Source organism: Pocillopora verrucosa, chromosome 11 (assembly GCF_036669915.1).
Source record: "Pocillopora verrucosa isolate sample1 chromosome 11, ASM3666991v2, whole genome shotgun sequence".
In the NCBI taxonomy this organism is placed as follows: domain Eukaryota; kingdom Metazoa; phylum Cnidaria; class Anthozoa; order Scleractinia; family Pocilloporidae; genus Pocillopora; species Pocillopora verrucosa.
Genome location: NC_089322.1, coordinates 19,036,137 through 19,064,122, shown reverse-complemented (window position 1 = coordinate 19,064,122; position 27,986 = coordinate 19,036,137). Strand labels below are relative to the sequence as shown.

General features: G+C 38.0%; 5 protein-coding genes and 1 non-coding gene across 6 annotated transcripts; 2 read left to right on the top strand and 4 right to left on the bottom strand.

Annotated features, from left to right (window-relative positions):
• Positions 1–383: 383 nt before the first annotated feature.
• LOC131787305 (carboxypeptidase A2) lies at positions 384–9,371 on the bottom strand. The gene is made up of 10 exons (XM_059104409.2): positions 9,132–9,371; positions 6,032–6,113; positions 5,278–5,493; positions 5,062–5,163; positions 4,131–4,235; positions 3,699–3,809; positions 2,949–3,051; positions 1,464–1,672; positions 1,228–1,315; positions 384–612 (listed from the first exon to the last, which is right to left on the bottom strand). The coding sequence occupies exons 1-10, from the start codon at positions 9,188–9,190 to the stop codon at positions 431–433; spliced, it is 1,257 nt and encodes a 418-aa protein (XP_058960392.2). The 5' UTR covers positions 9,191–9,371; the 3' UTR covers positions 384–430.
• Trnac-gca (transfer RNA cysteine (anticodon GCA)) lies at positions 3,235–3,307 on the bottom strand. Its single transcript has one exon. It is a non-coding gene; the product is annotated as a tRNA-Arg (tRNA).
• Positions 9,372–11,693: 2,322 nt separating the features above from the next.
• LOC131787337 (neuromedin-K receptor-like) lies at positions 11,694–12,668 on the bottom strand. Its single transcript, XM_059104450.2, has one exon. The coding sequence runs from the start codon at positions 12,666–12,668 to the stop codon at positions 11,694–11,696; it is 975 nt and encodes a 324-aa protein (XP_058960433.2).
• A 1,321-nt stretch (positions 12,669–13,989) lies between these two features.
• Positions 13,990–15,042, top strand: LOC131787338 (neuropeptide Y receptor type 1-like). The gene has a single exon (XM_059104451.2). The coding sequence runs from the start codon at positions 14,018–14,020 to the stop codon at positions 15,017–15,019; it is 1,002 nt and encodes a 333-aa protein (XP_058960434.2). The 5' UTR covers positions 13,990–14,017; the 3' UTR covers positions 15,020–15,042.
• A 2,233-nt stretch (positions 15,043–17,275) lies between these two features.
• On the top strand, positions 17,276–19,788 carry LOC131787339 (uncharacterized). The gene is made up of 2 exons (XM_059104452.2): positions 17,276–17,741; positions 18,941–19,788. The coding sequence occupies exons 1-2, from the start codon at positions 17,276–17,278 to the stop codon at positions 19,786–19,788; spliced, it is 1,314 nt and encodes a 437-aa protein (XP_058960435.2).
• Positions 19,789–22,144: 2,356 nt separating this feature from the next.
• LOC131787327 (uncharacterized) lies at positions 22,145–26,593 on the bottom strand. The gene is made up of 2 exons (XM_059104439.2): positions 25,984–26,593; positions 22,145–23,488 (listed from the first exon to the last, which is right to left on the bottom strand). The coding sequence occupies exons 1-2, from the start codon at positions 26,444–26,446 to the stop codon at positions 22,626–22,628; spliced, it is 1,326 nt and encodes a 441-aa protein (XP_058960422.2). The 5' UTR covers positions 26,447–26,593; the 3' UTR covers positions 22,145–22,625.
• Between the last annotated feature and the right edge of the window lie 1,393 nt (positions 26,594–27,986).

Here is a 27,986-nt window from a genome sequence, read left to right as displayed (position 1 = left end):
TTTGTGTTCTATTTTATTAGCGACGAAAACTCACAAACAGCTGCGCTAAATTACGTAGAAAATACTACCGAAGTATTATGGCTGGTAGTTAGCGGGAGAAAATTTCCTTTTTTGTAACTAAAGAAGTCCCACATGTGTGGTTAATTATGAACAGAGAGTTCAGCACAAGAAAGTAGGTCAGGTCGACTGAGTAGATTGGTTTTATAATTCAGAGTTGCTTAAGTGTTGACAGATTTTGAATAGGGGCAATACCCAGGCTCAAATTTGTTCATCAATTGTGAAAAATGTGCCTGAAAGGGATACGAAATTCAATACAACAATATTACCTTAATATAGAAGGAACATCTTTTTTTCCATTGCCCCGTTTTTATTAAATCATTCAATTGCTTTTAATCCTTTTTATTGCTTTACAAGCATATAGTCCAGCGGACTACACTCTCATTTCCCTGGCCATCGTTTTAATTCCTTCAAACGTCTCCATTGCTGTGGGAACAATCTGACGTGCTGGTAATAAAAAACCATATCGTCCCGTATCCCTCAATTCTAAGGCAAATGAGTATTTGATCTTCAGTTTTCCATACGTATAGTCCTTGCTGCCTCCAGAATTTTGGTCTACCAACACAATTACAGAATTTATTGTTAGAGCTGCATGGTGCATGCAATTCATTTCCGGAACATTTCTTTCTTGCAGCTTTCATCTAAATGTCACACGCAAAGTACAAAAACAATTCGAGACATTTGAGAAGTACCCGTGTGTGGCTAATTGCTATTAAAGTTTGAGAACCAGACTTACTTGCTAATCTATGCTGTACCACGTTAAGTAGAGCTCTACTTAAAACTACCGCTATAGCTTTCATTTGAATGATACAAAAAGCGGATCTTACATACGTAGGTAAAACTTAAAACCACAATATACATAGTATCAAAAGCTTCTTTGCTTCGCACACTCATGTCTTTTCTACAAGGGTCAAGCACTTTCATGGGCTGCAGTTGGGGGCGGATGCTTTCGCATGCCATTTGATAAGAAGAACACTTTTCCAGTTTCTACTAATTCATGTCTTACTCAAATGATGTCACAAAGTAAGAACCTCTATTATGTTTTTCTTTTTTGGGAGGGGAGGGGAGGTTCATGTACTTCTTCTCTCAGTAACGCGGAGGAGGTATGAATAAATTTGTAACTGTGATAGTTTAATGAAAAATGGATTTCGAATTATGTAATGAACTTACATATGATGACGGAAGATGGCCCGTATCTGTAATAGGTTCCATAACCAGCCCTTCGTATGGCTGTTACTGCAGCTTTGCTAACTCTCATCTAAAAACGTCAAGACAAAACATTTAACGAACTTTAAAGGAGTCCAAGATTTCGGAATCATAATTTTAAATACTGTGTCGATAATGTTTTTGAAGGGAAGATAATAAAGAGAAGTACATCTAGTTAAAACAAATTTCTGTTTCATTACCAATTCCTCGTTGTCTCTGGTTGGCTGTCTAGTATATCCCCAGGGGGTCATCCATAATTGACTGTAGGCATGAATGTCCATATAGCCCGCTATTTGGTCATTTCTGCTAAGTGTCTCTAAGTAATTCGCTACATTCTTCACTTCTCTTTCGGAAAATGCATGTGTTCCTCTGTAGGAATCTTGACATGGGTCTGAACTCGCTCCAGGATCTACATAAACCATCGATGAAGTTATAAGCATAAGGAGTGCTTTCCATTAGTAACGAAACCCAGCCTTCGGTGGGGGTAGAGGGTGGGGGTAGAGGGTGGGGCGTGGGGGGATGAGTAGGGAAGAAATTGTATCAGAGAGTCGCTTTCTTTAAATATTTTCTGCCAAAAGGCTCGCCTTCTGGAGTTTTCTCCGTTTCTCTACCAGGAAATTACTCTACCATGCAATTCGTCCTACTCTTACTATACCATAGGCTAAAATAAGTGAAATATATCTGCAATTTGTAGGATCTTCGCTCTTACAAGATTAGGTCAACGTTGGGTATAAACAAATACGTCTTTATCATTGCCTCTTAACTAAGGACCGGATCCAACCGCCCCTTTTCACAGGAAATGCTATTCAGCTCCTCCATTCAAATGGAAGGTGCTGAAGGTATCCAATCTCCATCTGCCATTATGGAACACATCAGGGTGTGGTCACCAAGGCAAAACATTCGTGACGTATGATAAGTTATTCCTAGATCACTTGGGGATATCCAGATTCGAAAATATTTTGAAAAAGATAATAACTTAAGAATTGAATCATTCCCCACTAAGAAATTTAAGGGACTGGTCATGTTTTATCATCTTTGTTGGGTAGGATAGGGGGGATCCGCAATATTCTTTTGCTCCCCCCTTATGGGCAGGTAATTAGCAGTCAATTTGTGGGTAGCATCCTCTTCCCTTTACAATATGTTGCGCGACGACTGATCCCCCTCTATTCCGCTGAAAACCTTGTGATCCCCAAAATCCTCCGCCTCCCCACCAGTTGTTAAATAATGACTGGTGTTTAACGTATACATGAATCCATGTAGGAGTATTCCCGCAAGACATTAGGGAGTTTAAAAAAAACCACAACGGCAACGGCAACGGGAACGTCACTAAACAAAAGGTTCAATGAGAAGAACAATAGCTGTGCATGTGCATTATAAATCTTTACAAATTTCTTTTCCTCCTCTACAAAACAACAACGTAAAATGACTAAACTTTGCGTTGTCTGGAGAATGTAAACGATGACGGCTGATTTTTTAAAATTTCTATGTCTAACTTAACGCTGTCTTCAGAATTCAGTTTCGAGAGAGCTTGGACAGCGAGAAACAAAACAATGACTTCAGAGTATCGCGAGATTCTTTTTTAAAATGCAAGTTCATTTTTTCCCTGACGTTGTCCACGACGTCGCCGTCGTCGTTTCTCAAACTCCCTATTGTTGCACACTGAAGGTCGTGTGAGCTGAACTTACATCCCCACATGTAATCCCAGTTCCTGTTCGGGTCTGTTCCGATGCATCTGCTTCCTCTATTGGGTTTACGTGTCTTTCTCCAGAATCTGTTCCTACGGCTGCTCTATGAGTTCGATTTGGATACAAAAGTTATGAGAAGTAATAAAATCGATTCCTGGTATTCGCTGAATGATCGTAACATCAGTATACATATCAGTTCTCCATACATTTCCTGAGATGCTGACAACGAGAAATTGAAAGATGTTTTTTCTTCTTGTCACGAGCGTGGGACAAAGAAAAAATTCTGAGTCCCCATGAGGAATCGAACCTCAGACCTTCGGATTCCGCGCTCCGATGCTCTACCACTGAGCCACAAAGACTCTTCGGTGAGCGGGGTCTATTACGAAGTTCTAATGACACGCGTCCTGCATACTGCAAGGATCAAAGCAAAAGCAAAGAGCAAAGTCCCACGCTCGTGACAAGAAGAAAAAACATCTTTCTTAATTCTTCACCGAGCTCAAAACTTACCATCTCTACTTTTCTGTCAAAAACGAGAAATTGTCTAACAATTAAGAGCTTTCTTAGTGGTTGATCATATTTTTTATTTTCTTGACCTTAACGTTTGATTCAGAGGTAATGATGTACGGAGACATGATATGCTAGTTACTCTCAGGTAACAAAAGATTTATAGAATGAGAAAGATGGTGAATTTTAAATGAAGTAAGGAACGAAGCTTCAGTTGTAAATAGAGACAAAAAGATGGATACAAACTGGATTCCAAGTGAAAACGTAGCCATCGACATTTAGAACAGGCATAATAACGAAATCCATCTTGTCCAACATTTCGGTCACACTGCTGTCTCTACCGTATTTGGAAACTATCTGATGAGAATATGAGTACAAAAACCAAATGAGCGACCTTTGAACGAGATCTATCGAGTACCTATCTCGGGTAACACTTTTTGAAGAACATTTGGCTTGTTTATTAAACACCCTACCGGCCTTAAAAAACTCGCCACCAACTGTTCACAGACGTTAACAAGCAGTTTTGATAGAGACAAATGGTTTAATATAAGAGACGGTAAACACATCTAGCCATTCGCGAAATTCTAACTAAAAATATAAATTCGTTTTTTTTATTCGACTTCTTCCTCAGCGTTGTCTAGACTGTCTAAGGGCCCTAATTACTGAAGGAGCCCGTACCTGTCTGATGATATACATACAGGTCGCTGGAGATACCCATTCACGGGCATGAATCCCACAGTTCATGAAAAAGACCTTCTTGCCTGGTCTATATCTTCCCTTCAACTGCAATAATTATGATTGTTAAAAACTGGATCATTGGATAATGCAATCAAGAGTTTTCATTGGCTTAGCCACCATGGATTATGAGCTATCACACCATGTGCACACATGAAGACGAGTTAAACCAAAAGTGTTTTTTTACATTGTAACATTCCGTTTGTTCTTACAAAATAAAGTTGGGAAGATTTTATTTGGGGAGTTTTTTGATAATTTCAAAACGATTATTTCACTCGCGCTTGTTAAATGAGTGATGATTACAGCCAACTCGGCCCTATGGGCCTCGTTGGCTATCTATCATTTCATATCCAAAAGGAACTCGTGGAATAATTGTTAAAGAATAGCATAAACAAAAGTCAAGACCTAAGGTATCTTAAAAAATACCTATTGAATGTGAATTCATGCGAACCAATTTTGCGTGAGTTTAAGGTTCTATCGCTGCCTTCGTCACTGGAATCAAATTTTGTCCATAAAATGTTTGCATATGGTATTTGAGTGACAGTCATGTTTTGTTTGTCAGCCCAACATCGACATGTTTAGCTAAAGAAGATCATAGCCTGAATATATTTGTGGAAAAAAATAAAACATGGTTAACGTCGCTACCACAGATACAAATTCACGGTAAAACTGAATCAATGGTAAAATTTTGAAAAATCTTTTTTGTCTGAGAAAAACTTAGGTACACCATTTTCCTGAAATATGTTATGTTAACATTTTGGAATCAACCGACTCAGGACAGGTTTGTCCTGTTCTTCAAAAAATAGTTGTGTCGTTTATATTTAAGGACGTTCATTATTCATTCTCCTATTGGAGCTACTCAACCAATTTTCACCTTAATTGCCTGCTGTTCACGCCCTTCATAAGATTTTCCCAAATTGAAAATGGAAGCAATTCCTGCATGTTGGTTTGCAAAGTTTCTCAGCTCATCCACAATCTAACCGTAAAAAATAGAAAAAGATCACCAACTGCATCGTTGTTTTAAGTATAAATTAAAAAGCTTCTTGGAATTTTCATCGGCTTTTTTTCGGTCAAAAAATACTCGTGATACCTCTTGCAAAGGATGATATTGGCTGTCAAAGCTGAATGACATGCTCCGCGTTTGCAATTCGTTTTCGTCGTCCACCAATTTGTCGACGTCAACGATCATAATTTGAAACTCAATGTTCTTTTCCTTAAGTAACTTGGCAACAATCTTGTACGCGGCATCTGTCACGTGAATGTCCACAGCCAGACCAGGCTTATGAGGAGCCTTCCAGAAATCGAGCTGACAAAAAAATTAAAAAACAGAGGTTACTCAACAAAACTGCTATGGTTGGAATGAGAGACTCAGAAAAACAGTGGACCCAGAAATGCTTCTTAGAAGGCTTTTGTGTTTCCAAGAAAGGCCATTTAGGAGCCAGAAAACTTCATCACGATCAGCAATAGAAATTAATTTTTGCTATCAAAGCTTACTCGCCTATGGTAAAAATTTTAAAGCACAAAGAGAAATGAAAAGTGAGAAATGTTTTTTTTGAGCTGGGTTTTTTATGCAGCCCTCGACACTGTTTTTTTTTTTTTTTAATCTAAAATTGTTGAGTAAGATCAGAGCCAAAAGATCATGAGGCCATGACAGTAGGATAAGGCCAAGGAATTTTTTAAAATAAATTCCCTCTTTTAAGTCGTTATTTGCATTCGCATTACATTCGGCTTCTTTGTCCATTTGACTCGATTCTTGACCCATTTTCTACATCATGCACAATGTAAGACGACATTCTCTATAACTGACTATAATTTCCGTTCAGTTATTTCCATTTCTACCTCACCTCCAGTTCCTGTTTGCCTTCCAAAGATGACAGAAAATCAAGCTCATTTGAGTCTCCTGGGATGATGCGAATGACTTTTTCGCTGAAAGCCAACAAATTAGAACAAATAATATTATATACGGAGAAAATATTTTTCACAAAGGAGATCAAGTATACACAGCGGTTTTTGGAAAATAATATTCAATGTTTTCCATAACTTCTTCAATAATTGATTGGACTTCTGAGTGAAAACATTTTTGTCGATAAACGTTTGATATCAAAAGTTGCTCTTCGAGCAATATTTCATGAGTGTTTAGAAAAAGTGTTAAGTGAAATGATAGATTCTATCGTGTCAATGAACAAAGAAGGTACTCCTATAGACCATTGGTGATGATAAGAGTGATTCACGTTTTGAAAGGTAAAAGGTTTTCGTAAGCTTTCCCACAGAGTTCGCAAGTACCCATTTATACTCCCGGGTGGAGAGAGATATTGTGTGCGTTAAGTGTCTTAATTGCCCAAGGCCACAACTCAATGACCCGCCTGCGTCGTGCACTCGAGCCTTATCGACCCGGAGTCCAGCGCGTTCACCATTAAGCCGCCGTCTATCCACGAAACCTCGAAAAGCCAACAAATTATAACAAAGGAGATCAAGGACCACGAAAGCTTGTGAAGAATATATCATCATCAGAAAAGTTTTTTTTTCTGTCAGTCAAGGGTCAAGCACTTGATCCCTTGAAACTGATCAGTCAGAACCAGGCAGCGTTCGTCTCCTGTGATTGGTCAGTTTCGAATGAATAATATCTTTCCTTTTTTCATGAAGTGCTCGGTCACCGTAGATCTAAGAAACGTTTTCTTTACTCAGTGCCTGAAACTAAGTTTTTGCAAAAGGGTTTCTGTCGTGAAACATTATTTGCGTAGTCATATGGCTCATTCAAGTCAAGCCTAAGAAATTATCAAAAGATATTGCAAGACAAATCTGTCTTTGAGGCGCCAACTCTTGGCATTTCTATGAATATGTAAATAGTTTTGCGCTTAATTGAGGAAGGAAATTCATAGATGAGGGGTGTTTCTTGTCTTATTTCATTCAACCAAGAAGGGAGGTGGCAAAAACATAAAAAACATAGCGATTATACCGGGAAAGGGCGTGAGATTGCCAAACGTTAGGTTAAAAGCAAGAAATTAGGCGACTTCTTAATAACTGCGGAAAACTTTCATTCGCTCATATTCATATTTTGCCGCCTACTACCACTTTAAAATGGTAATTTGACTCTTAATAGAATTCCACTTTTAATGTCCTTTCAACTTGATGCTCACGCATTTAACGATCACGTTTTAAAACGATCGCACTATTAAGCGATCACACTCAAAAACGATCACCCTTTCTAACGCTCACGCTTTTGAATGAATACACCTGGAATTTCCAGCGTTTTTATCTTTCGTTTTGTTAACTATCGAGCTGAAGATTACATTTTCATTGGAAACAGTAATACGAAATTGGGAAGAAGTTAAGTTTCGATAATCTTAAACCCTGATACACGAAATATATCTTTATAGGAAATTCAATGGATTTCTTCCGAAATCTCTCCCTTTTCTCGAAACCAGAGAATTCTAGAAATAGCTTATCTCCATGAAATAATGAAAAAAAAATTTACGTGGTATCTTTTGAGAGACGCAAACACCAGTACGGCTTCCCCGTGAATCTTGGATTAAATTTCGAACCAATTACGTGAGGATGCATTGAAAACCGATCAGCAATCAAAAATGCAAAATCCACGAACGAAGGCTTTGTTTAAACCAGCTGTTCATATATAGCTTATGAACATGCTGTGTGTTTTATGTGAGCATAATATTTAAGTAGAGAATAATCTTTTGTGGATCAAGAATGGCCAAGTGAAATTGAAAACGTGAAAAGAAATGATGGTGAATTTAAGGCGCCACTTTCCTATATACCTTCATTTCTAACAATGAATAGGTATAAATAAAGGTTGTTCTTCCTGTAGGTTTAATTTACAATTCTTGCTTTGTTTTCCATTTGGTTAAATACGCGCCTAAGTATCCTGCCGTGTCAATGATGATAAGGAAGTAACTTTCTAAAAATTCAGAAATTTCGAATTATGAATTTAAAAAAAAGTTCTTGTTTGATTCTGGGGATCAAAATCTTGGAAACTACCCTCCAAATTCCACGTCTATACTTCCTCTGTTGTGAATGGAAAGAAAATTAATTATTTACGACTTAAATGAGAGAAAAAAAATTAAACTCGTTAAACAAGTCATGACAGGAGCTTTTAGACAATTGAGAAGTTTTTTTTGTTATTTTTCGATTCATAGATTCCCTCAGTTTTTAGAAAGTTAAGTCAGAGACATCTTGACTACTTGTTCGCATGCCTGAGTGTGGATCTCGATTTCTTGCAGAAAAGAGAACCGTCTGCTTTTAATCATGAAGTTTCCCATTTAAAAACAGTTTTAATTTGTTGGATGCGAATATATAAGTAACAATTATGAAGATGTTCATTGAAGGCACGTGGCTCTCTGTGGGAAGATGAGTGTCACGCTATTAGCTATTAGACGAAGCGCCATTCGAACACAGTGAAGTTGTTTCTGACAATATATTTCAAACACGGCTCATTTCTTTGATAGCGTATCAGTATCACATAAATGATGCCACGGAAGAAATTACCCTATACTGTGGGGAAAACATTTATCTGTTAACTTCGTCTCTACCCCGTTTTGCCTTTCATATAAAATTTATAAACTGATCATGAATATTTTGCAGTAGGAAATTTAAAGTATACTTAAAATATTCTTCCTTTGCACACAATGTGTTCACATTTGAAGTTATCGTTTCCAAAGAGAAATTTAGTCCAGTCAATCCTGATAAAACACCGTTCAGAATACTGAACAACTTTTCGATATAGTGCGCACAAATAGAAGACTTCTCCATTCGTAATTTTTTCATCCACCAATATGAATATGACATCTTTCATAGGGTTCTATACAGATAATTTTTGGTCCTCGCTACAAGCTAAGAAAATCTGTTGACAGTGCAGACACTAATGAACTATAACCTGACTCTTTAGTTTCTGATCCAAACTAAAAACAAATTATTTCTTGTCCAACTTACCCGGCAGACGCGGTCATAACCAAGGAGAGAAAAACAGCAAAATGCAATTTTGATGCCATGACGATGCTTCACGAAATTTTGAAGCCTTCACGACTATTCTAAGCTAATAAGTGAAACGAACAAGTATATAAACGTAGATTTCACTTCATTCTTTTAAGACTGGCAGTATATTTGTCTATATACGACAATCATCCCTGCTGCATAAACAGACACAAAGAGTGAACCATTTACATTTGGGGTTATTTTAGATTGAACCCAGGCCCGGGCAGATGTTCATTCACCAGCTGACGGAATTGAATATTCGACAGACAAACACTAATGTCGGGAACGCTGTTTGAATAAACATTAATATTATAACACTTTCAGCTTTTCTGCATCTGCAGTAGGCTGGAAATGATTAAACAGAACGCCAGTAAATTGTCGTGTAAAAAACGTGATAAAAGCTAACACCTTTGCGAAACACCAGGGTAATTTTCGATTACTGCTAAAGTGCACTTTAAGACATAGTTTAAACAGAATTTACAAGCATTTCCTTTGTTGTGCAATGGGTAAATTCTGAGTATTTATCATATTCGTATTATTTGTCAAAATATAACATGTCAACGACATGTTAAATCGCTTGATTACCCCCTAACATGTCTTAGTAAAGTTTAAATCGATGCCAGCGGAATTTTTTTGTTCAAATTGCCTTTATCACAAGTCAGCAATTGTTTTTACACCTTAACAGCAGTAACACAGATGTCTTTTCGACTTTGATCTGCTTACAATGCTCAGATCTTCTTCGAAATTATTTTTAAACGGTATTAAATAAGCGGATGGCTTCCACCGCTATCATAAATTACCATGGGTTTATTATTGTAGTTCGATATTTTATATGCTTGAACTGAGCAGGAGGGAATTGGGGCTGGTAAAGAACAGAGAGCACGATTGAAGATGAAGTTTCCATGAAAACTGGTTGAAAAGATAAATATTCGCTCCAATCAGAAATTTTGCATGTTGAAATATTGGCCTGGTAAAATAGTTCCTGTGTAAACGAATAGCAAAATTCATTAAAAAAAAGACCCTCTTCGTTATTCATTAAAAAAAAAACGGAAAATAAAAACCTAGTAAAACGAAACTGAAGAGGGTAAGAAAGACGGAAAACTAGTAAAAACCGTTCAAATGTCCGATTCTGGCGATCAAGATCAACTTGTTCTCGTTCAGTATTGTTTAATCATGTATCTGCAATAAATTTGTTTCCCGATGGAGTCAGACGATTTTAAAAGAGAAACCTACCTTTAAAATCACTTCAGGTTCACGAATTAGCCTTGGGCTTTTGCTGTTTATTTTTTCACCTATACTTACACAGTATTTTTTCACTATGGCAGAAGCACGTAGACTTTGAATACGTATGTACACGAACAGGCCGACATAATGCACTGTTTTAATCAGGAATCCCACGGACCGGAAAGTTTTTGCGGTTGCCACTTGATTCGAGGGCAACTATTATAATCGCAGTCAAGGTGATTTATTTTTAGCACACTAATGAACGGCAAGCATTGTTTTCCTATCTCAACGAGGATATCGACTTGAAATCTACAAAACAACATTGTCGAAAAGAGATAACCGTTAAGGACTAAAACCGAAAAAAATTTCGCAACCCTCCCGTTACGCGAGAAAGGTAGCCAGGCCTGCACTTCTGCCGATGTTTCACTAATAAACTAGGGTTCCACAAATACATCTGCTATATTCCGTTTATTTTCAGCCATGCAGTGTGGCGTAATTTTATGCTTCGTCATGAAGGAAAAGAAATTTAGCTCCTTTATTACCAATTTGATCTGCCAAATCATGAAAGTCCATCTTCCAGTCAAGAAATTAACGGTCACAAAAGGTTTAAACGACAGCTGTAAGCGATAGTTTAGCCGACATAAAACTCACTAGTTGCTATCATATGCATAGACCCAACAAAACGAGCTGGCCGGGGCTCGGATTTTAACCGTGACCTCGCGACATTCCATCTGATGCATTGCTGCAATTTTAAGAAAAAGGATCTTATGGATTCAATATGAGGGAACCCATGGAAAAATATTCGGCGATTTCAAAGCAAAATATCTCTCAACCCCCCTCTTCTCAATGCTGAATCCTCATTTATATAGTTTTTTTCAGGAAAAAATGACTTAAGACGTCTTCAAGCAGTTCACAGCATTTCGCCCCTTGGTGACTGATTTTTTTTAGATTATTTTAAAACAGCCCTTGGCGAAAGATTCGGCTCTAATAAATGTTATGTCACTAAGCATGTTGTCCCCTGAAACGTTCCCATGGAGACGGTATCACCAATCAAAATACACTTTATTCAGCTCTTCCTGCTGGTAATCTCAAAATATGCGCGGTAATTCACAATTTTATTTCCAACAATGAAATGCTCATCCAGCTCATACTTTGAAAAGTTAACAATTTAATTTTTGAAGGTCTTTAGGATGGCCATAAATCCCTTTAATTATTAACATCATAATAAATAACACCGGCTATTTGTTAAAAAAAAATCCAGTTGTTCCTTATGCTTCAACTTCTAGTAAAAACCTCTTAATTTATACTGTTGTTGCGCAACGCAATTATTCTGCGTAGAAAGATCCTTTTGAAGTTATTTCTATAGTTTGAGCTCTGAAAGGCATAAAGGAAGGGATTTAGACATGAGTTGAAGTACATGATAAACCCCACAACTCGATAAACTGTATACATAGTCTCATAGTTATTCCTAATTTTTTCTCTTTCGGTGTAAGCTGTATACATCTCAAAGACCAAAAACGGCGCGTTGCAGATGATATATGCAACTGTGACCGTCAAAGAAGTTATGGCGAGTTTTCTTTTTGCTTTCATGTTTACCTGTCTCGTTGCTACTGATTCAACACAAACTGTTTTGTTAACATAAATGCCTTTAAGTATATAGAAATAGGACAAAAATAAAATAATTGAACAAACGGCCGTCAAGACCGTGATGCTTGTAATCAGCCATTTTACAGTGGCCGTCTTCTCGATTGTCCCAGGATGTAAGCATCTTCCAAGTTGATCATCATATTCGCTGTAAATAAACCCAGGCAGGGCGAGAATGACAGCAAAAATCCAGAGAAAGCCTATTATGTAGTTAATATGCTCCAGGCGGTAGTCACTCTCTAAAGGCTTGAGAACTGCGCGATATCGCTCAACTCCAACGATGAGTAGACTGGAGAGTTTAACAGAAACTGAAATACTCGTCATGGCATATCCTGTGAAAAACTTGCAAATATACGTTCCCACTTGCCCCTTTGGATGTTCAGCAAAGAGGCAAGTAGCCAAGGGAATTATGCACCAGACCAAAGAGATAATGTCAGCCACAGCTATATTTGACAACAAGAAGTTGGTTGTTGTGCGCATCGAGATCGTTTTCTGAACGATTATTACCACTAAACAATTGCCTATCAAACCAATGACCACCATTAACGCATACAGGATAAATAAAATGACATTAAACGGTGACAGCGAGTTGTATAGACTTGTCGCATCGATGAAAAATTTTTCCATCTTTTTGTTCTTTGTATGGAAAGAAATTCTAAACAAACAAAAGCGGAATAAGTAAACATTTTCACAAGCAGGAAAGATACGAATGACGTCATGTGATGATGTGATATTAAAATCATTTTCTTCCTCCTATTCATGGTTTCAATAGGGTTTAATTTTAACAAGTGCACATACATCGGGTAGGTAAAAGCTTTTCTTTGTAAAAATTGATTGTCATCAGCAATTAATCGATTTTGAAAATAACCTTTCTTAAATGAAAGACGAAGAAAGAAATGTTATCGTTATACGTTCAAAAATATTTACATAGATATGACGCTAGATTATCGAAACAACACGTTTTTGATAATAAATACTGTGGTAAACCCTCAGGAGAGAGGAGGTACGCAACGCCACGTGGACGTAAGCGATGGAAAAGGGCAGATAAAAACCCGAGCACATCGAAAGATTGGAAAACACAAGTTTGATTGAAGGTTGGAGAAAGTGTTCGATCATGCGGCACATGTGACTATGTTATGTTTACATTTTCACCATTTTTCCTAGGAGAATGTCTATGAACTCTTCCTCAGGGATGTAATGACCATCCGGGCCATTATTACACATCATATTGCATGGGTACCGTTCAACCTTTTTATCCCTGTTGCTTAAAAATTCGTTCTTTCGGGCCTGACGTAAAGTAAGACCTCTAAAGCCGCATAAAAAACTGTGATATCTGATGACTGCTTTTCTCTTTTTTAAAATGCGTTCAGCCCCAGCAGCCCCGAATCTTTTTAAAACCTTCCTGATATTAAATAATCAGTAACTCATGATGACTTTGCTTCTTTATTAATCTTACAAATATTAACAAAACCTTACTTATTCAATTCATTATGATTCAATTCGTTACATTCATATCATCATTTTCAGATTTACTGCAAGACCCTTCATTTACAACTTTCGCTTATTTGCGTCAAAGATGATGTTCGTCCCGCCTCTAGACGCGTCCTTTTCAGCTGAATCATTTTACACTTCCCTTACCTTAAATGAAATCTTGTCTTCCCCATGAAACTGAAAAAGAAACTAAAACAACTTTTTTCCTCACTTAAAAGTCATAAATAAATTTTCACTAGATGCATCACTCTGATAGAGGCGTATTTTTTGTAATGGGATCTGCATAAAATACACTATTTTTAGATTGATATTAGTGGCAAATAGAAAAGGAGAAAGAAGATCTTATAACAGCCCTAAGGCCTTGCATTACAATTTCAATAGATGACGTCAACAAAATCTTCTCTTAGCCGGCTGATTACTCTCAATTTCTGGTCTTGAAATTAGTTGTCCTAAAGCTGTGAGCAAACGTACGAAAAAAAACCAAGATGGCTAATTCTTCGATCGATGTGACAGGCCTCTATAACTCGCTGTCACCGTTTAACATCACCCTATTGATCCTGTATGCGATTGTGGTTGTTATCGGCGTAATAGGCAATGGTTTGGTAGTAATAATCGCTTGGAAAACAACCTCTATGCGCACGACCACCAACTTCTTGCTGACAAACGTGGCTGTTGCTGATATCATCTCATTGATTTGGTGCATTATTCCAATAGCTTTGAGTCTCTTTGCCGAGCATCCAAGTGGGATATTGGGCACGTATATTTGCAAGTTTTTCTCTGGATATGCGATGACTTGTGTTTCAGTTTCTGTCAAGCTCTCCAGTTTATTCGTTTTAGCAATTGAGCGGTACCTCGCAGTTCTCAAGCCTTTGGAAATCAATTTGCGTCGACGTCAGAAATACATTGGTTATCGTATAGCATTTCTCTGGATTTTTGCAATAATATTCTCCTTACCTGGTTTTATCTACAGCGAATACGATGAACGGATGAAAAGATGTTTAGATCCATGGACAATTGAAAGAATTTCGACTATAAAATGGCAAATAACAATTACAATAGTTTTAGTAATCATATGCTCCATTTGTTTGTTCTATTGCCATTTCCAGATACTTAAAGGCATCTTTATTACCAACACTGTCTGTTCCGCTGCACCTGCAGGCACGAAAAGGGAAAATTTGAGGGCAAAACGTACTCTTGCCATTGTTTCTTTTACAGTTACAGCAGCCTACATAATTTGTAACGCACCATATGTAGTTTTTGAGGTTTATTTAGCTTATACAGAACACGAAGACATCTTAAATAACTATAAGTCTTTATACAAAATTTATCGAGTTCTTGGCTATATCCTGTACTTTAACTCATGCTTAAATCCATTTATTTACGCTTTTCAGAGCTCTAATTATAGAAAAAACTTCAAAAGAATCTTTTTCCACGGAGAAGCTGTACTGAGCGGTGGAAATATCAATTTAGGGGCTCTCCGTAACTGAAAATGAAATCGCTTATAAACATAGTTAGCCATAATGAAAAAAGAAATATTTATATGAACTGATCAAATTTATGGAAAGTGAAGGATGTTTTTGTAAGTAAGGAGATTAGACTATATAAATAAACCGACCCTAAAAAAGAGAATTACATAAGGATTGAGTTGATCATCCATTTTCTTGATTTCGCCAATTTCTTCATGTTTTCTTTAGCAGATCAGTTTAGAGAGGTCGATATTGGTCACGTTACAAGTTTGCGTGAGGAAGTTCGACGAAAATGCAGCTAAAAAAAAGATACTGAGAGAAACCGCTTTTCTCGGCTTTGATTCCTTCCACGTTTCTTCGGTTTTCATAGACTATGTTGCTCTCTTATTTTTGTCCCCTTCCCTCTCTCCCCCTCTCGAACGACTCTCTAAAATATCTTCCGTCGAAATTCAAATTTTGGGAAAATTTTTCTCCGATGATCAAAACATCGTTAACACCATCATGGATTGTTGTGTCTAGTTCAGTGTTGCAAAGAAAACGAAAGAATATATGCAGTCACGTAACGTGGACCGGCACAGTAAATTCCCTCCATCGACCCTGACACATTCAGTTCCTTGAAGCGTCTTTTTAATCAGATTACTTTAAACTGAACTTATCGTTGCCCAAACAATTTAGGCAAAGAGCAGTGAAAGTCTTAAGTGGAAATCTAGCAATTCTAGATCAATGTTTTGCTACATAGCCATCGTTCTTCATGCATGCTTAACCGCTTCATTGACAAGGCGCTTTTCAATTAAGAGTCGTGAAAACCAAAATAAAAATGACCGCAATAACCAATGAGAATTATAAATTTCCTCTAAGTTGCCTTTATTTAGATAGATTGTGCACCTTTGCTTAGCACATGCTGTGCGCCTATCTCTGATAGTCAGTGGCTATCAGAGAAAGACGTACAGCATGTGGAAACGAACTAGGTATACCACATCACAGCAAACAATCCTTTCAGAACGGGCGTTTCTTCGCTCGCGAGTAATTTTGAGTCCTTGAAAAACGCTAGACGAAGTCATGCACTGATGATAAGTGCCAGATATGTTGAAGACCTCTCGCCAGCTCGCTTGGCTCAACAGTCCAAGGCTCTAAACTTACCGTTAGAAACACCCATGGCACAGCACATGTAATGAGGAATTCTTCGCAGGCTAAAATCAAAAGTGTTTATGTTTAAAAGAAAGTGTAAGAGTCGCCCGGTAACTTAAATGTACGTGAGAATTTCCTTTCGCCTAGAAAGCCGAAAGTAAGTCAGCTCAAGGTTGCTGTCAAGAGAGGAATTTAAAGAGCGCCATCCACTATAAAATTTACGGCTCGCATATCAGAGGAACATGAATCTACAGGTTTCTCTATTTCAACTTTTCGTTCAATTTGCATGGAGAGCATTACTGAACTACCCTTGTGGTTTAATTTGATATGCGACAATGCACAGTAGGCAAAACTTTCCCGAGGTTTGATCAACTTTGAGATTACCGGGTGGAAATCTACCCACACTCATCCTTCCGAGTGAACAGGATAAAAAGCACCTCTAAGTTAAGATCGAAAGAAAAAAAAATGAAAAGAAAAGTGCTCCACGTATGTGCCGCGCGCGTGCCTTCGCGCGATAAGTCACATGGTGAATGTGTTCCAGAAAGTGGCTCTATATGCAATTAAAAAGGATGAAAATGAGAAATTTCACTCGTGTGCATGCGTATGTCACACGGATGTAGCCTTATGTGCTCGTATGTATTTGTATCTTACTCCTACATTACTCTTAGATGTCTTAGTGTTTTAGTCGCGATCATCCTTAAAGGCAAACTTACGGAGAACATTCCATTATAGCCTTTGGATATTTATTCTTGCTCGGAGTTATTTGTCCGGAAATAGAGGAAATAACAATCTCAATCCGCCATGGTTTCCAAAAAAATTCAATTTAATCATATCTCAGAGGAACAAGAAGACAGTTTCGGTGCGTTCACGGTTCAAATACGACACACGTCTATTCCAGATGCAGATTTTGAGAACGGACGTTTTCCGATATTTGAAGTTAAGACTATGTCATGATCCAGCCATTGTGACATTTTTTGGGGTCATTGGATGGCCTAATTTGTAATGCTTCCTAGGAAAAAAGGGCTGCCATAAATCTGAATTCATGTCAATAGAAAATTGTCTGTAAATTCCGGTGAAAAGTTTCTCGACCATGACTGTCTGTCTCAAATCACAATCGTGTATGATAACGAAAGATTTGCCAAATAGACAATGGCAGAAATATCAGCGGACGCAAGCCGCTCTGAAATTAGAGAAAGTCCCCGAAACACTATCTGTTTTTTCGTATTTGGAATACTTTCATTGTTCTACGATACATTAACCATCACGGCGGCCGAAGATGTCTTATCTGGAAGTGAAATCCCCACTGCTGCTGTCAGCATTGCCATGGCTGCATCGGTTCTTGGTTTAAAAATCACCGCTCCATGGTTCCTTCAAAAGTTTTCTTACATGCTGAAGATCTGCCTGTCGGTGCTGCTTCTTTTTGTAGGATTAATCGTATTTGTATCAGCTCCTAATGTTCACTCAAGGTTGCTCGGTATAATGGTTATGGAATCGGGAATTAGCTTAGGTGAGATAACTTTCCTCGCCATGACTGCCTCCTATCAAGAAGTCACCGTAATTGCACTCGTGGCTGGAATCGGTGTGGCCTACCTACTGGGACCCTTTTATTACGCGGGTAAGAAAACTTGATGGCAATTTTCATTCATTTTGATACAGCATTTGAAAATCACTAAATCGTGACATTGTATGCTTCTGATTGGGGAGTAATGTGTGCCAAAAATATGATACACAATTTCGATTTGTTGCTAGGACTAGCGATTGAGTTTTATCACTCATGATTCATTTTTTGGCGCAATTGGCTCCCTATATGTAAGTGAAAACCATCCTTAAAATAAATACTTTTAGATTGTGGTAACGTTTCGATTCATTAGAGATTTACCGATGCAAAGTACCCCGTAAGGAGTGCGTTTGCATATGATGTAACAAGACCGTTTCTTGAAGGTGTCAGAACTGCATTATTTGACCATTTGTAGGCTTGATAAATCATTTTTCTTTCTTTAAGAAACAGCTTGCAAAATATTGGCAAATATCTCTTGAATCCCTCCTGGAGGATATAATAACAATAATAATAATAATAATAATAATAAAAGCTTTATTTATATTGGAGATATCTATCAGCACTATACAACGCTGGAGCGCTGGTCTAAACAAGATGTCCAGTAAATAAAAATTATAATAATATCATTCTAAATTACATATTTCAAAGACGCTAAAAACTGCTAAGATAAGACTGCTAAAAACCGTCAATTTAAGAACCACTAAAAAACTAATTTAAAATATCAAGAACCTAAAAACTATTAAAACGCTACAAAAATCCAACTAGTTACACTGTACATTTATTGTTACTAATGTCACTGTCTCTCAGTCGTTTAAAAAGATTAAATTTGAAAGAGCCTATACTAGTTGTTTTTCTAAGTTCGGTAGGGAGAGAGTTCCAGTCACTTGCACTAGCAATTTGGAAAGTCTTTCTTCCCGAAGAAGTTATAGATTGTGGTACGTCGAGAGTCCCTTGGTTCCGTAGATTTCTGTTTTTGAGCTCAGTCTTACTGGTTAGGTAACTCTCTAGTTGCTTAGGGCAGTTTTGGTTGTTTACAATCTTAAAAATAAAACAAATCTGAGGAATCGTCTCCTATTGTGCAGTATTAACAGCCTTAGAGTGTTCCTCATAAATTGTGTGCGGGTGGTTCTGTTGGCCCTCAGAATAAATCTCATGGTTTGGTTTTGAAGCGACATTTAGAGTGGGGAACTGCACAAAGATAATTCAGAAAATAATTACAAAGAGGTTTCTAACTATATTTTTCGTGTATCCTGCAGGCCTAACAACGTGGCTGTGCATTGCATCAAGAACGACAATTTCAACAACAATCCCTTGGCTGCTTCTCATCTTAATCACCTACTACATCTTAGAGAAGAAAGAAATCGATTCAATTACGAAAGAAGACGCTGGAGTCGAGTACAAACAGCTGCCCTCAAGCGAAAAGACCCCCTTGGATGAAGCACCTACCTCGCCTGAACATGGCTTATCCTGGAAAGAGAAATTTTCTGTCGCAAGGCAGATTTTGCCGTATGTCAATTTCTCATTTCTCACCTATTTTGCAGCGTACCTCTCAACCCAGTCTATCATTACGACCCTTACCTTTTCAAACTCCTCTTTCACTCCAAGAGACCATTACCAGTACTACATTATATGCTATCAAGTTGGAGAGTTTTTAGGAAGGTTCCATATCTTCCTGCTCTCTTGTACCTGCTCAAAAGTGGTCCCCTATGTGCGAGTCGAGGAAACTTGGATTTTTGCTGTGGTAGAGATAGCACATCTCATGTTTTTCATTTTTGCTACATGGTTTCGTTTCGTGCCGCATGTTTCTATCGTACTAATTTTCTGTGCAACAGGTGGATTTGTGGCTGGATCAATGTATGTTAATTCGGCCCACACCGTCTTTAAGGTCTTCCCAGATCCGAAACAGAGAGAATTTGCATTGGGCTTACTAACCATTGGAAACGATGTGGGACAGTTAACAGCTGGGCTCGTGGGACTTCATGTGGAACCGCAGCTGAAGATTCATTGCGTTTATGACCTGGAGTTAGATGATAATTGTATTACTAGACATCGCACTGAAGCAGGATGGGCGACAAATATGCAATGTAGTTCGACTACATTGTAGAGATTTACAATCATGAAATGCTTTTTTCTTAAAATAACAATAGTAAGCTTAGCCTACCCAGAAAGTTGCAGGGATACTCTTGACATGATGAAAAAGCACAATCAAATTTGAATGTTGCTCGAGTTTCTGCAGTGATTGAATAATTTCAAATTTTTAATAACATAGAGGAGTTAGTTGGTAGTTTGAAAGTGATGAAAATGTTTGCATGAGCCTTTATTTATTTTTTTTTGTAGTTTAAGTAATTCTTTTGTTATCCCGAACGTATTTACAAAACGATCATTCCCGAAATTGCATGTTCTGCCTACATTATATAATACACTTCCAGTTGAAAGGCACTGAGAAAGCTAATTAAAAAGTAAAAACCGCATGACGCATTAGGAGCATTTTTTTCTTTTTTACGAGCCACACGCTATCGACCTCGCCATCCTTAGGGCATAATTAGTTCCTGCTATACCCTGAGGAAGATCATTATTTCTTTGTGCGAGAAGGTATGTGTCCGGACTGGACTAAAAAATACCAACACGCAATAACTTCCAAAGGATTCAAATTTTCAAAATTAAGGTCTCACTTCGTTCACAGTTCAAATCCGACACTTCTATCCTAGATATATATTTTGAAAACAGTATTTTTTCAACAGTTGAAGTTAAGATAGGCTAAAGTGCAGAATACCCTGCCACTCATTTACATGTCATTGAAATAAAAATAGCATCAATTGTGTTATGTCTCGTTCCTGAAAGCCTAACGACACATATAAGTGAGATGGACATGACCCGACCATCAAAAATTTTTTAGGGTCATGGCCTTCTTATGTGTAACATACCGTTATGGAGCACTCTTCGGAAGAGAGTACTGTCTTAGTCTGAAGTCATGTCACGAATCAATTGTTTTTTCGTACATATTCGACAGCAAGCTGTATAAATTGTCGGTAAATTAAGGTGAAAAGTTTTTTCAACCATGACCGTCTGTCTCAAATCACAGTCGTTTATGACATTTGAAACCAAGAGGCCTTAGGCATGGCGGTTTTATTGTTTTCCAACGTTTGGAAACCTGATGAAATCCGAAGCACGAGGTCTTAAAATAACAAAGATAATTAGTAGAAATTACAATTGTATAGCATACATTATGAAGCCTACTTCGGAAAAGAATGCTGTCTTGGTCTGAAGTCATGTCCATGAATCAATTGTTGTTTCTACATATTCGACAGCAAACTGCATAAATTATATTGTCCGTAAGTTTAGGTCAAAAGTTTTTCAACCATGAACGTCTTTTTCAAATCACAGTCGTGTATGACAACGCAAGATTTGCCAAAATGGTGGAAATATCAGCGGACGAAGGCTCTGAAATAAGAGAAAGTTCCCGAAACAATATCTGCTACGTCCAGTGTGATGTTCTTGATATTTTTTTAATTCATTGAATCTTTAAACCATAGTAACATCGAACCATGTCAGGTCAAGCTCATTAATGTTTGTCACACAACAAGAAATATACCTTATGGAAGTTGATTTGCTTTTTTTTTTTTTTTTTTTGGTCTCTTTGAACGACTGGCACGCATAAAATTCCGATGGGAGGGGAATAAAGCCATATTTTAAGAGCACTCGAGGTCTATCATAGTTTTCCCGCGACGCTCTCCGATGATAAAAATTGGATTGAGCATTTTCCAGTTTGTTTTGAATAGACATGTGTTCTTATTCTTTAACCCATAGCAAAATTCATATTCCTGTTTCTATTTCTATTCGAAACTTTCCTTCTGTTAAATCATAATAAAATAGAAATCAAATATTGCATTTTTCGCCCCGCTGGGAATTTTCCGCTGAGAAGTGGCCGCCATATTGGAAAGAGATGGTTGCTATGACAACGTGTTATTTGATCTTATCCTTGATGTTGATTTTGTTTTGATTTTCTTTTGCGTTTAAATTTTCGTCGACAATTTCAATCCCATTTTAGTTTTCCTTTTCCCCTGCATTTGCATCGTAATGGTCAGCCACTTCTGTTTTAATTTTCATTTGGGTGTTAATTTCGATACTGTGTGTGGATACATGTTTTTTATCGTCTTGACCAAAACATGTCATCACGCCGCCACAATGAACGCAAACTGCAGGCCGCCAAACGTCACACCAAATTTCATCACAGAACCTCTACCCAATCAGCTTAAATAAAGGACTTTATCACAAGCAGGCAATGAGAATTCAAAACAAAATCAAGTAAACTGCCTAATTCGCGGGAAAATGCAAACAGGTTTTAGTTTACATAACAAGTTGAGTTGTATACGCATTTAAAAAGAAAGGAGTTATATACGCGTTTTGATTGGTTCTTACTTATGATCTATTGAGCAACAGACGCATAGATGGCGTCACCATTAGCAGAATTTGCTGTTTTATTAGAAAAAAACAAATTGATTCCATGTTGTCCTGGGTCTGTACAGTTGTAGACCACAGAAGGTGTCAAAATATGGTCAGAACATCAGTAACTGGAACAATAATATTTAAAAACTGGGAAAATTTTATGTAAAAAGAAACTCTGATCTAACTCCGTCCATTCCCTAACTCCAACTGCCTCGATACTCAAGAGGCGCACCATTACAAGGGTATAATTACAATTGTAAATTGGTTTAAACAGGAATGCTAGCCGCGTAAGTAATTCAAACTTTGAACAATAGTATCCAGTCTGGAAAATAGGGGCGTAAACGCGATAAGGAAACGAAACATAACTCTATCCACTTTAAAATCAAAACAAAAGCAATTTTGTCATCAAGTTCCTCTTTTCAATGTTCATCAAACTCCAATATTGCTTTACTACAGAGAAAAAACGTATATTCATATTCTCTTGCAATTGTTTTTTCAAAATTTTGTTGAGTTTGTTTGAGAATGACTGCAGCGCATGTTTGTCTCCCAGCCAGATTCTGTTGAATATCGAGTAATGCACTGATCTTGTAACTCCAAGTCATAAACACAATGACTCTTCAGCTCCGGTTCCAAATGAAGTCCTACGAGCCCAGCTGTTAGCTTTCCTATCCCGTTTCCAATGGTTAGTAGTCCTAATGCAAATTCTCTCTGTTTCGGATCTGAGACGACCTCAGACACTGTGTGGGCCGAATTGACGTACATTGATCCGGCCACAAATCCTTCTGTTACACAGAGAATTAGTACGATAGAAACATGCGGCACGAAACGAAACCACGAAGCAAACGTAAAGAATATGAGATGTGCTATCTCTACCAAAGCGAAAATCCATGTTTTCTTAACTCGCACATAAGGGACCACTTTTGAGCAGGTGCAAGAGAGTAGGAAGATATGGGACCTTCCTAGGAACTTTCCAACTTGATAGCACACAATGTAGTACTGGTAATGGTCCCGCGGACTGAACGAGGAGTTTGAAAAAGCTAGGGTTGTTATAACGGAATGGTTAGAGAGATACTCTGCCAAATACGTGAGAAACAAGAAAGTGATATAAGGTAAAATCTGCTTGGTAACGGAAAATTTCTCTTCCCAAGTCAAGCCGTGTTCAGGAGTAGCATTTTGTTCATCCGAAGAAGTGTTCTCGCTCAAGGGAAGTTTTTCGTACCCGTCGCCTCCGTGTCCTTTCGCCTTTGAATCAATGTCTTTCTTTTCCAAAATGAAGTACGTAACTAAGACAAGAAATGGCCAAGGAAATGTTGTTGAAAGTGTTTTTTTCGGTGCGAGACACAGCCATGTTGATAGACCTGCAAGATATAGGTCACAATCATTTTAGTAAAGAACTGCAAAGTTGCGATAATACCTATTAAACATGAAAAAATTTCGATGTAACAGCCAAGAAAGTAATTGAGGATTGCATTGATTATACTTTGCTGTACCTTGCAACCTAAAAATTTGCACTAACCTCGCCTCCCCCCCTCCCGTCCCAGGTCCCCGCTTTTCTTCCACTTCATTAGTGGAGGCACACTTGCGTATGTGCCGTAGATCGGGTCAAAGAATTTAAACCACACTGTTTGCTAAATTTCAGCTCGATATGCACATTGCCAGAAATCAAGGACATTTCGAGCCCGCTAACAATTATCAGCAGTGTATCGTATTACACTCCGAAACAATAGAATATCAAGAGAATTCAATATGGCGGCGATCTGCAAAGAAGCGTGTTTCATACCATGACTTACACAATTTGAGCACCACAGATCTTCTATTTGATGAAAAGAAAAAGAAAAAAAGACCTGCAAGTAAATCTTTGGGATTTTTCGAGGTAAAGCGATGACATGATGTCAGAATTTTGATTTGCTTTTATTAAATTTTCGCGCGAAGACTACTAAATTTGCATTCAACGCCTCGCATCTTTTTATTCCGAAAAGGACCTGAGAATTAATTTATTTCCCAGCAAGAACATAAACTAATATGGCCGACGATTCAAAGATCAGCGTTGATCGTGTTTAACCATTTCAGTCATAGTTTCAACATGGCGTCTCGTCACTTACTCAACATAGAAAATAAGGGATTTTCTGGCGCGTTGGAAAGTTTTTTGATGGGAGGAAATGGCAATTTTACAAGATATTTGGACGCTTCGAACTCAGTAGCAGTCAATTCGATCGAGAGCAGTTGACTTCATTGATACACTTTCCCGTGATAAGCGAGTGTTTGGGATGGAGAACGACGGATTTTGAAGAACTGTATGGCGACCTAGGTCAATGAACAATGACAAAAGAACTGGCTCGGGAAGTAAGTGGTTTATATGTCGGAGACTTTGATTCGTGCGTGACACATGTCAGATGATGAGTGCGAACACTATGGACATTGAATGGTTTACATAATCAACGCAACCTTGAATGACCCTTTTAAATCAATACTCGGCAACAACCAATCAAAATGTAGAAAATATCGTATAAGAGAGTGATTTCTTACAAATTTTGCAGAGTAGGTTTTTACACACCTGATATAAATAAGCGAATACGAGAGCGAAATAAAACAGTTTAATTGAGTCTCGTTCGTCAGAGTTCTATCCCTAGTAAACAGGACAAAGTTTACAAAATATATTTATCAAGTCACTGTGAGGTTTGATGAATAGCAGAATCAGTACTGAATATGTCTCGATCGAGAGCAGACGGGACCATGAGCTCCTGATTGTTATACTTTAGAAATTTACAAAGTTCCATACAGTTTCTTATATTATTTGGACGCCATTATGGACGAAATGCGCAAGCGCCGCCGCCATCTTGTCCAATATTTCTGCCAATGGTTCCTGTTACCGCGTTCTCGTACGACAACCACCTCTTACAGTTGCCCACTTACCACAAAAGCATTTTTTTACAGACGCATAACTGCTGATATTTTGAAGATGTGATGTCCCGTTCTATAGCAAATGTCTCTGAAGTTCATACTCCGTAACAGATCAGGGCCCTGTTGTTTCGAAGGCTATCCGCTGGACAGCGTTATCTCCCCTTTGAACGACTGGGCAAGATTAGGCCCAGCTAGCTTTGTAAGTCTTACTCAAACAGATCAGATTCAGTATTGAAAACCACCAGAATTTTCGACAAATCACTAGAATCATAACAAATGAATTTCTGCATAAAAAGTAAAGCATAAGAATCTGCCTAAAAAAAGTTTGATTTTATGATCCCTTTGGGCCACAAACTTATCTTTTTAAATGAAAATCTCAAAGTTTCTTGATCTTTCATGATCAATAGAAGTGGTCCGCCTCCGTCATCGCTAGAAATTTCTTCTCGTGCCGGGCATGAATTTGCATTTAAAAAAAAACATCTTTCTCTAATTTATTCGATGTTTGTAATTTGACTCGACCCCTTAGGGCTCGTCAAAATACGGCACAACTCGTAAAATTACCCAGTGGTACTACACATCAAAACGTCTAATAATATTCAGTCAGGATGTCAGTTTTTCACTTCAGTTACTGGAAGGTTGAGTCGTATCATCTCAGTTCTTTTCAGAAACACAGAATTCGAGAAAACTTTCCGAACAAAAAAAATACTTCTTGGCGAACAAGCAATATAAATCTACGCCTCTTCTGATCTTTAGCATCTTAATCTTAATCGACATTCCCCTGAAGAAGACTGGCAGAATGCAGTCGAAACGCTGCGATTCACATCCGAAGCGACCACAAAGTGTTACTCAGAATAGTGAATAACCACTACATATTTTACGATAATGATTAAGTATGTGTTAATTTTCAAAATTCCGCGTCAATAAAATTAAGATCTTACTAGTAAGGTCAAACCTGTGTAGTAAAATGGTCCCAATAACGAGGCCACGCCGATCCCCGCTACAAATGCACTGACTGTTATCTCGCCATAGCAGGCAGTCATGGCCAAGAAAGTTATTTCGCTCAAACTGACTCCCGATTCGATGACGCTAATGCCGAACAACCTCAAGTGAACATCATAAGCCGTTACAACCACGATTAATCCCGCAAAAAGAAGCAACACAACCAGGCAGGCCTTGACCAAGTATGGACACCTCTGGAGAAACCACGGCGCGATGATTTTTACACCGAGAACCGGTACGGCGATGGCAATTATAACAACTGTAGTGGGAATCTTACTGCCCGACAACACATCTTCGGCCGCCGCGAGAGAAGTCTCATCGTAGATTAACGACAGTATTCCAAACACAAAGAAGCAGGCTATGTTTCGGAAACTTTCTTTGCTGTTAGCAACTTCATGTGGCGACGTTTCGGTCATTATTTAGACGGAGAATTGTTCAAGTTTAGCAAACTTGTTCACTACATATCGAGCGCCGTTGGCATGGATGACAATGTTTTCGCCAATAATTTTTGTTAATTTATGCAGTTCACGGTCGAATACGCACTCACAAATCATTGTATTCAATACAAGGATATGACTGTACTTCACCAGAAGACAGCTGTTTTACGTAATACTGATATTTTCTACTTAGAAGTTAAAATTTTGTCGGAGTAGACAACGTTGGAGAACGAAAGAAAATGAAGAATTGTATGGGGAGCCATTTGTGTCAAAATTATAGTGTGAAACCTTCATTATTGGCTTGTGTTGACAATAACAATCGACGTTGCCACCCACCGTTTGTGGTAAATAGAGATTGCTACCACAAAAGATCAATCGTCAGTGCAAGTATCAATTCGTTATCGATTCTAACTTGAACCAGTCTCCCGCTTGTTTAGCAAAGATGAACCAATCTAATCTTGCTAACTTTTTTGCCAACTGATAGGGGCATTGAAATCCAAAAACATATTTTGAACAGTAATTTTTTTCAAATAAATCCTTATTGAAAAGGTCTTGTTAATCTAAAACACAGGTAAAAATTTTGATTAGATCAATGTCTCCTTTAAAAATCTAAAGATAATTTGCGATTTAACTTTCTTTGTGGAACAAGGCCACTTTAGCGAGTTATCCATTTCTAGGTTTCTTACTCCTTAGAAAACTGGAGCTGAGGCCGCTATGCGATTTTTCACCTCTCGGATCAGGCATTCGGAAATGGAATGTACATCTTTGTCCTTTTCTTAGGAATTGTGGCCGATTTTGCACATTAAGCCCTAGTGGCAGATTTTGGATCTTGAACACTGGCGGCCGAATTTGGATTTTGGACATTAGTGGCCGATTTGATATTTTGGACACTAGTAGCCGATTTTGCATTTTAGACATCAGTAGCTGATATGGATTTTGGACACAAGAGGCCGATTTTTTCATCTTGAACCCTTTGGTCGATTTCTGGTTTTGAGCACTAGTAGCAGATTAAGGATTTTGGACACTAGTGGCCAATTTTGCATTTTGAACACCAGTGGCTAATTATTTGATATTTTGGTCACTAGTAGGCGATTTTGGACACTAGTGGTCAATGAAAGATTTGAGACACTATTTGCCGATCCTCGATTTTGGACACTTAGTAGTGTCCTAGTGGCCGATTTTGCATTTTGGACACTGGTGGCCAATGTTAGATTTTTGACACTAGACACCAGTCGCCGATTTTGGATCTTGGAAACTAGTGGCCGAATTTGGACTTTGGACCCTAGTGGCTGATTAAAGATTTTGGACTTTAGTGGCCCATCTTCAATTTTGGACTTAGTGGCCGATATCAGATTTTGGTTACTAGTGGCCGATATTGGATTTTGGACCTTAGTGGCCGATTTTGGATTTTGGACACCAGTGGCCGAATTTGGATTTTGGACCCTAGTGGCCGACTGAAGATTTTGGACACATGTAGCCAATCATCCATTTTGGACCCAAGAGGCCGCTATTGGATTTT

What these genes read in the sequence shown, in the direction of transcription:
- LOC131787327 (XM_059104439.2), bottom strand. Translation starts at nt 26,446, where the DNA reads ATGACCGAAACGTCGCCACATGAAGTTGCTAACAGCAAAGAAAGTTTC. An exon ending in GGGACCATTTTACTACACAG is followed by an intron (nt 23,489 to 25,983) that starts GTTTGACCTTAC and finishes TATATCTTGCAG; the next exon opens with GTCTATCAACATGGCTGTGT.
- LOC131787337 (XM_059104450.2), bottom strand. Translation starts at nt 12,668, where the DNA reads ATGGAAAAATTTTTCATCGATGCGACAAGTCTATACAACTCGCTGTCA.
- LOC131787305 (XM_059104409.2), bottom strand. Translation starts at nt 9,190, where the DNA reads ATGGCATCAAAATTGCATTTTGCTGTTTTTCTCTCCTTGGTTATGACC. An exon ending in GTGAACAGCAGGCAATTAAG is followed by an intron (nt 4,236 to 5,061) that starts GTGAAAATTGGT and finishes TAATTATTGCAG; the next exon opens with TTGAAGGGAAGATATAGACC. An exon ending in GCCATCTTCCGTCATCATAT is followed by an intron (nt 613 to 1,227) that starts GTAAGTTCATTA and finishes TTGTGTTGGTAG; the next exon opens with ACCAAAATTCTGGAGGCAGC.
- LOC131787339 (XM_059104452.2), top strand. Translation starts at nt 17,276, where the DNA reads ATGGCAGAAATATCAGCGGACGCAAGCCGCTCTGAAATTAGAGAAAGT. An exon ending in GGGACCCTTTTATTACGCGG is followed by an intron (nt 17,742 to 18,940) that starts GTAAGAAAACTT and finishes TGTATCCTGCAG; the next exon opens with GCCTAACAACGTGGCTGTGC.
- LOC131787338 (XM_059104451.2), top strand. Translation starts at nt 14,018, where the DNA reads ATGGCTAATTCTTCGATCGATGTGACAGGCCTCTATAACTCGCTGTCA.